This window comes from Cotesia glomerata, linkage group LG6 (genome assembly GCF_020080835.1).
Source record: "Cotesia glomerata isolate CgM1 linkage group LG6, MPM_Cglom_v2.3, whole genome shotgun sequence".
Taxonomy (NCBI): Eukaryota; Metazoa; Arthropoda; class Insecta; order Hymenoptera; family Braconidae; genus Cotesia; species Cotesia glomerata.
In genome coordinates this window covers 8,459,497-8,468,806 of record NC_058163.1, presented here as the reverse complement: position 1 = coordinate 8,468,806, position 9,310 = coordinate 8,459,497, and the positions used below count along the sequence as shown (strand labels likewise).

The window sequence follows — 9,310 nt, the reverse complement described above, 5'->3', positions numbered from 1 at the left end:
TAAATATAAAATTTGGTGTCAGAAGTGGGATATTTAAGAAATGCCCCGGTAAACTAGCATGTCGGGTACGAAAAAGACACGAAACAGTAATACGGAAAATCTAGTACCCCCTTTCGATTTAGGTAAAGTTAACCCCTCGCAATTACCCCCTGACGAGCTCCAAGCTCTCCGTGAGTACCTTGAATCAGGAACCGTAACTGATCCCCGAGCGTTAGACGTTTCAAAAGCCCTTCACAAGGCGGAAAAAGCTTTAAAAAGGGCAAGAGAACTAAAAGACGAAAGAAATCCGGAACTACCTGACAGAACAATGGTGAACGACCAGCGAGAACAGGTGGAATTATTACAACGACAGCGAGACGAGTTAGCACAGCAACAAGAGGCACATCAACAACTGTTTCAACAGCAAATGGACCAACTGCAACGACAGACAGAGGATTTGCGAATACAACGAGAGGACATCGCACGGCAAACAGCACTTCTACTACAGCAGCAACAGGCGGCAGCAAATCCGGTAGGAGGACCACTGCCAAACCAGGTAAGAAATAATGGTAATGACGGCGGGGGTCAAGCGCAAAACGTAAATCCACCAGTAAATGTAGTAATACCTCAATCTATAAAATATGCACTAGAGGCGGTTCCTTATTTTAACGGACACAATATACCTTTATCGCATTTTATCGAAGGGTGTAAAGAAGCTTTTAGCTATGATCGCGCCCGGGAACGAGAACAGCCTCGTATTAATGCTCAGAAATAAACTTAGAGGGGAAGCTAGAAGAACGATACAGGGAACCGCGTTTAACACGCTAGAAGCATTTTTTATTTCATTTGAAAGAATTATACGAACCTCCTAAATCACTGTATCAACTTCAAGGCGAAATGGGTCGAGTTTTCCAAAGGGACGACGAAAGCGCGTTATCATACACAAATAGAGTTCGCGAATTAGGAGCCAAGATTACAGCCGCGATACAGGCCCAAAAGCCAAATAACGCCCGCCTGACTCCGGCCGAAGAATTAAAAATACGGGAATGAATTTCGCGATTGTTTTATTCAAGGATTAAAACCGGAGATAGAACAACGTATTGATGATAGGGGTACCTTTGCTGAAGTATTACTCGATGCCGTTAAAATTGAGAAAGAAATTCGCGCAAAAGATTTACTGAGGGGTAAAACTTCCTCACGACGCGATATAAAACCATTCTCGGCCCCAACTCTTGAATACGATTTACCTAAAAGGTCGCGTTTGTAGAAGGTCAACCCGTAATCTGTCAAATTTGTAACCTGAGAGGGGCATCCTGCTCGAGAATGCCTTTATTACGATCACGATAAAGAACTCGGACATCCGAATAATAATACAAAGAGTAACAATTTTAACCGAGTACATTTCGCGGATAATAAAAGCCCGAATAATTACAGGAACTTTGATGTCACTAGCAGGGACCAAACTAATAATTCAGGGCGTAATTATAACGGCAATAATTATAATAACAATTCCAATCAAGGTCCTTACGTTTATAGACAACTTAGTAACTCTAACCCATACAATAATCGCTATAACAATAATTCTAATAACAATCGAGAACCTTACACAGGAAATGTAAATAATCCCGGTTCTTTTAACAATCGTTTCAATAATAACAATCAAAATGCATATCGCTATAATAACAATAATAATAATAATAATAACCAAACTCCGTACCGATATAATAATAATAACAACAATAACAGTCAAATCCCGTACCGTTATAATAATAATAATAACAATAATAACTACCAAAAACCATTTGGAAATCAATCTTATAACGGATATAATCCGCGTAACAATAATTCAAATCAATTCGGTACGACTAATAATAATAACACTAATGACCGAAATAATTTTGTCAAACCTAATTACGAACAAGCCAGGTCAACGAATAGTCAGCCGCCTAGAGAACCGGTTTGTTACTACTGTAAAATGCCTGGACATTTCATGGTAGACTGCGCGAAAAGACGGGAAATAAATAATCGCGGAAGAGATTTGGATTCTCAGCCAGGTCCCTCAAATTATATGCGTGACAACAATAATGGGTCGGGAAACGGTCAACCCCTCCTGCGACAGGGGGCAGCGCGGGAAACTGGGGGACAGGAACGCCCTGTGTTACAGGTGATTTCGGAGGAGATAGACAGGGAAACACTGTCAGACGAGTACGAGTGGCAGTTGTAAATTTAAAACGCGATGGTGAGGCTCCGACTATTAGTTTCGCGGCTAAAGAACTAGTAGATTCCACCGTATTAATGATTGACACCGGATGCGAGTTAAACTTACTAAAAGTTAAAATGGTAGATTCACGTATATGGGTAGATTATGATGATATTCTTAAATTAACCGGTATAACCGCGGAAAGTGTTTTTACACTCGGTAAAATTGAGACCGAAATTTTCGGCATTCCTATTACTTTTCATTTAGTACCTAACGAATTTCCTATCAAAAGAGATGGAATTCTAGGGTCAAAATTTTTAGAGGACAACTTCGCGGATGTCTGTTACTCTCAAAAGTGTTTAAAATTAAAAGGTAAATTAATTAAATTCGAACATGAGGAGACCATTTTGGTCCCTCCGCGGTCGAGAACGGGGTTTTACGTACGGGTTGCCAACCCTGAGGTAAGAACGGGGTATGTTAAACAGTTAAATATTGGTAAGGGGATATATTTGGGAGAAGCACTTGTCACCAATCGAGATGGTAAGGCGTACATGGTTGCTATTAACACGACACAGAAAAAAGTAGAGATAGTAGTACCAGTGGTTAAGTTAGAACCATATAAAGAGGTAAACGGAGTTGAAGAGAAGTTTAAGGGTGAGGATAAAACCCTATTGAACTTTTGGAATGACCAGAGTGCCGGTAATGAATTCTGTAAGGGCCAGAGTGCCGATAATGATGTAGGAGCTAATGTTAAGAATAGTGTCGGTGTTGTTAGCAATAGTGTAACCTCGACTTCTCGTATGAGCACAAGTTCGGGTAATTCAGATGATAGTTATCCTTTCGATTTAAAACCGTTTCGTAAAAATAAGGAACCAGAAAAAAATAAAGCGCTTGACCTAAATAAGGTACTAGGGAACAACAAAAGAAAAATTAATGTATTAAATAAAAAATTAACTGTTATGAACAATGATCAGATTAATAGTCGGAGATTAATCGAAATTAACGATAAAGCGATTGCAAATACAATGGGAAACGATTCGATAGGTTATCGGGAATTAATTAAAAATGAGAATTACGAAAGTAAAAATAAAACTAATCGAGTAATTAAAGATGAGGAATTAATTAGTAAGGGAGGAATAATGGGAGAATTAAGCGATAAGCTAAGGAATAATTATGTTAAAGAAATAGACGCAATATGTCGCGAATCGAATAAGATTGTTAATGTTGATGAATTATTAATGAAGAATGATATTGATACTGACAAAGATACTGAAAATAATGACAAGCAGGTGATATTGAGTAAAAATTCTTGTCGTGAATTAAGCAATAATGATAATACTGACGATCATCTAGTAAGAGAAAACAATGGTAACAATGAAAGTAATGAAAATTTTTGTATTAAGGAGGATGAGTTATTAACTGATAGTGGGAATAACGATAATTGCTATAACGATAATGATGATTTGTTAATTGAGAATAATATTAATGAAAATTGTTGTAACCATGATAACGAGTTATTAATTAAAAGTGGTACTGATAACAATTGTAATAATAATAATGGGGGCCTTTTTCGCGGATCAAACATTAATGCTGGAATATTACCAGATAAGAAATTCTGCCTTGAAACGAATAATGACACAGATAATGATATTAGGTTATCAATTGAAAATAATACTAGTGAAGGAAATAATGATAAACCACCTTCAATTAATAATGAGTTTTGTCGCGAATTTGACAGTGCTAGTAATTCGACAGATACAATGAACAATTGTAAGGAAAAGTTAACTAACAGAAACCAAAGTAATTGTAACGAAACGAATTTGTGTAAAAATATAAGTAATGGTTTAATCAACATAGATGATATCTTTTATAATGACAATAATATTGAGATTGATTACAATAACAGTTGTAAGGATATGCAGCAGGGAGATACCAATGATTTAACCGTTACTGATGTTTATAAATTAGGGAGAACTAATGTATTCGAAGTGGATTTATTAAGTGGTTATAATGTGATTGAAAAAAATAATAATGATACCGATAGTGTAGAGTCAGCGTATATTTCGTTTGAGGAATTGAGTGGTGAAAGTGAAATAGAAGAAAATATAAATGAAGAAAATAACGAAGGAATTGTGATGATTGTTAGGAAGGATGGTGTTGGCAGAGTGGAACCTATAACTCTGTCAGTACCAGCCTCCAGAATAATCGAACCAACGAAATCTGCGGGAGAATCTACAGAATTAATGGGAGTTAATGAATCAACGGACAACATTGGTATGGATAGCCGTAGTCCGATGAATGTGGCACGAACGACCTTGAGCTTTAGAGAAAATGACAAGCCGGGGTCTTCGTTACCATTCACATCGAGTTACCTCGATCTACTCAAAGAAGAGGTGTCAAGCGACGGGGAAAGGAAGGACGAAATTACCTTCAAAGAAGAAAACGGTGATTTTAGTATAATGAACGACGACGAATTGGACCAAGAAGCCGAACAGATGGGAGAGTACGAGCAAGAAACACGGGAGAATCAAGATGTCTGGAACCAGAGAAACGAACAACTCCACCCTGAAGATATAGAAAAACGTAACAGTCAACGGATACAAAAGGTAATAGAATTATTGAGGCATGATCACATGAATAGCGAGGAGCGAGAAAATATTATCGAACACATTAAAAGACATCACGAAAGTTATTTTATACCCGGAGATAAATTGGGCTGTACGAATGTACTACAACACCGAATACGGACCACCGACGATGTCCCCGTATTTACCCGACAGTATCGTTACCCTCAAACGTTACGAGGAGAAATAAATCAACAAGTACAGGAACTCGAGGATCAAGGGATCATCATACCATCCTCATCACCATACAACACAGCTGTCTGGATAGTTGGTAAGAAACCCGATTCTCAAGGGAATAGAAAGTATAGACTTGTTTTAGACTTCCGGCCTCTAAATGAAAAGACACAAGCGGATGCTCAACCGCTACCTCTCATCAGCGAAATCCTGGAGCAACTAGGAGGGGCCATCTACTTCACCACCTTAGATTTAAAATCAGGATATCATCAGGTAGAGGTACACCCCGAAGATCGCCACAAAACAGCGTTCTCGACGGCTTTCAAACACTACGAGTTCATCCGAATGCCTTTTGGTTTAAAAACTGCACCTGCCACCTTTCAACGTTTAATGAATATAGTTCTGTCCGGGTTACAAGGAATAGAGATTTTCGTCTACCTGGATGACATCGTAATTTATGCAAAATCATTAGAAGAACACATGAAGAAGTTGGAACGAGTAATGGTAAGACTAAGAAATGCTAATTTGAAATTACAGCCAGATAAATGCGAGTTTCTACGGAAGGAAGTATGTTATTTAGGGCACATTATTTCAGCCGACGGGGTACGCCCGGACCCCACGAAGATATCAGCAGTTAAAAATTTTCCTCGACCTCGAAGTCAGAAAAACATTCGGCAATTTCTAGGCCTTGCCGGTTACTATCGACGGTTTATACACAAATTCTCTCAGATAGCTAAGCCTCTCACTAATTTATTAAAAAAATCAGTCGCGTTTGAGTGGGGTGAAGGTCAGCAAGCCGCGTTCGAAACGTTGCGCGATAAATTATGCGAAGAACCAGTGTTACAATACCCTGACCAAAATCAACCTTTCGTGGTAACTACTGATGCATCAGGGATTGCTATAGCCGGAATATTAAGTCAAGGGCCCATTGGTAAGGATCGTCCTGTAGAATACACCTCGAGAGTCTTAAATGATAATGAGCAAAAATATAGCACGTACGAAAAAGAAGCCTTAGCAGTACTACATTCAATTGCCCAGTTTAGGCCTTATTTATACGGTAGGCCGTTTAAATTAGTAACCGATCACAAACCGCTAGTGTGGATGCAAACTGCGAAGGATCCGACGTCTCGTTTAACCAGATGGAGGTTGAAGTTGCAGGAGTATCAATTTGAAGTAATTTATAAGGCAGGTAAAACCAACGTCAACGCTGATGCACTGTCAAGGAATCCTCCAAACATACAACCTGAGGTAACTCCTGATGAAGAAGAGATTCTCGATAAATACGATACGATGCCCGCATATGTTATCAAGACGGATAAGGAAATGAGGAAGACTTCCACGGAGAAATATACAGAGAACAAATTAAATAGCTCAGGAGAGTTAGTTACAGTCTCATCTCCAACTCGGTATGGTACCATGAACATTTACCGTCATCCGCGTATACGGCCTCGCTCCAGTCCTTATGACGCACATTATCGAGACTCATCAATATCGGACATGGAAAAGAATACACCAGTATTAGCAGTCACGAGATCCCAAACAGCAGCAGCTCTACAATCAGCATGCACCGAACCCCAACCATCCACGTCGCAAGCCGACAACATAATAACACGTCGACCGACGGGAAATGACCCTCAGCCTCCAACTTCAAGATCCAAAAGGGTAACTACGCGCACAAACAAGAAGAAAATCTTAATAGATCCAGAACCCAGTGAGGAAGACGAGTCTACTGAAGTAGCATCTAGTGATGACGAGCCAGATTTCCGACTTAAGAGGAAACTTAAGGATTCCGAGCAAAAACCAAACGACCGTGAGATGCTTAATAATCGAAATGCTGAAGAATTAGATTCAGATGAGGAAGGAAACCCTCGCAGCCAGGAAGAAGTGGACAACTTAGGAAATGACCTCGATCTCAAACCAACCCGGTCCGGTAAGGCGCGTTGCATAATAGAAACCCGAGATCAACTGTACATGCAACGGAATAATTACCTGTATTTCTTGAATGAGAAAGGGGAACCTTGTGATGAAGGGTCTCAGAAGATGTACGAGCGATCACTCCTACCTAGGGCGAAAAATTTTCAGGTCGGAGAAATTACTGTCACTCGAGTAGGAAGGAAGCACCATCTTGCCATCATAGTGGATTCTAAGGAAGCCCTTAGTTGGATCCGTATCCAGAAAATTCTGGGCCAAACATTAAACCAACTTAAACTACGTTCCATAAGCATGTCTAAATCAAAGATTATAAATGGTAAGTCTTGGATACAAGTAATTAAGTTATTACGACTATGGTTTGCTAGGTGGGATACAACCCTAATATTGTGTCTGGGAGAAGTTGAGTACGTGCCTCGGAACGAGCGACAAGACCTCATTAGGGAAACACATGCGTCCGCTGTAGGAGGACACAAGGGTGTCACTAAAACTTTCAAGCGACTTAGATTACGTTATTTTTGGGAGGATATGAAAGCTGATATCCAGAAACTTATCCAGAACTGTCTGTCCTGTCAACTTTCAAAGCTAAAAAGGATAAAAACTAAACAACCTATGCAGATAACAGACACCCCTGAGAATGCTTTTGACAAGGTAGCTATGGATATCGTAGGCCCATTACCTAGGACAAAAACAGGTAATATGTACATACTTACTGCTCAAGATTTGCTAACTAAATTAGTCATTGCAGTACCGTTAAAGAAAACTACATCAATAGACATCGCCAAGGCTTTTACCAAGAGAGTCATTTGTGTATACGGACCTCCAAAATCTATCTTGACAGATCAAGGTTCCAATCTCATCAGCAAGCTTATGAAGAACTTCGCAAAAATCTTTCGGATCAAGAGATACCGAACTACAGCATTCAGACCCCAAAGCAATGGATCCTTAGAGCGGTCTCATCACTCCCTGGTCGAATACTTGAAACAATTTGCGGATCAAGAAGAAGATTGGGACGAATGGCTAGAATTAGCCACTTTCTCTTACAACACCAGTGTTCATGAGGGAACCAGATATCAACCGTTCCAGTTAATATATGGGAGACCTGCGAGATTACCATCCGGAAGGCCCTACGAGGACCAAACTATAACGTACGAAGATTTCATTACTGAACTCACTACCAGAATACACGAAGTTCAATCTCTCGCCAGGGAAAATTTAATATTAGCTAAGGAAAGGTCGAAAAAGTATTACGACAGGACAACCAACGAAGTAAATTTCCTGCCAGGTGATTATGTATTCTTATTGAAAGGTAAGAAAAAGGGGAAGTTACACCTTCCATACGAAGGTCCCTATGAGGTCATAGATATCATGCCTGACGGCAATATTAGAATAAAACTCGGCCGTAAGGACAAAATCGTCCACCCTAATCGCCTCGCGTATTCCGAGATACGAGGGTCTGCGGAACAAGGAAGCGAAAGCGAGAGCGAGTAATTATTCTATTAGTTATTAACACTAGGATTAAGGAAAGGCTATAAATAATCAAATATTCAGATCATTTCAGAAATGGGAAACTTATGTACCCATAACAGCAACCCGGCAGCTGAAACAGCTGATCCTGATCAACTATTCCTAAGCGAAAATGATGATAATCAACAAATAATTACTATAGCTGCCCCAAATCAATCGTCAATGGACTACCGAGAGGAAGAAGCACGTTTACAGAGCTATAGTAGTTGGCCCTTGAGGTATATGGACCCAATTAGAATGGCAACTGCTGGATTTTATTACACTGGCCAAGGTGACAAGGTCAAATGCTTTGAGTGTGGCATTTCAATAAGCGAATGGGAAGAAGGTGACAACCCACTATCAGATCATCAACGGTGGCAGTCCAATTGTCGATTCATCAGGAGTTTACGATGCGGGAATGTACCCCTTGGAGTAAACCCTAGTACGGTCTTAATCCCAAGTATTAGACGTCACTATGGAGACGAATTTCGACCTAACGCAGTATCGGGCTTGGAACCAAATACACCGCCCGCTCGTCTGATCGAGATTGGTGACTTAAAGGAAGTCTTCCACAACATTCCAAAGCCAGAACATCCAAATTTCGCGCGTACAAAGGATAGATTAGAGAGTTTCAAACACTGGCCTGTCTCAATGGCACAAACCAAGGAGCAACTCGTTGAAGCCGGGTTTTATTATGAAGGATTTGGAGACCGAACAATTTGTTACTATTGCGGAGGTGGACTAAGCGACTGGGAACCTGAAGAGGATCCATGGAAACAACACGCAAAATGGTTCAAGAATTGTCATTTTGTGTTGATAATTAAAGGTCAAGATTTTATTGATGACATTATAAGGAAACCTGCTACCCCGCATAAACAGGAGGAAGCGAGACAAGTAA

At 39.9% G+C, this 9,310-nt stretch overlaps 2 protein-coding genes across 2 annotated transcripts in view; both read left to right on the top strand.

The window, feature by feature from the left end:
- Positions 1-58: 58 nt before the first annotated feature.
- On the top strand, positions 59-2,203 carry LOC123267855 (putative uncharacterized protein DDB_G0279653). The gene is made up of 3 exons (XM_044732741.1): positions 59-734; positions 1,053-1,238; positions 1,329-2,203. The coding sequence occupies exons 1-3, from the start codon at positions 59-61 to the stop codon at positions 2,201-2,203; spliced, it is 1,737 nt and encodes a 578-aa protein (XP_044588676.1).
- Positions 2,204-8,469: 6,266 nt separating this feature from the next.
- LOC123267854 (death-associated inhibitor of apoptosis 1-like) overlaps positions 8,470-9,310 on the top strand; it is a 1,347-nt gene continuing 506 nt past the window's right edge. The window contains exon 1 of the mRNA XM_044732740.1: positions 8,470-9,306. Coding sequence (XP_044588675.1) covers positions 8,470-9,306 — 837 coding nt within the window. The remainder of the gene's footprint in view (positions 9,307-9,310) is intronic.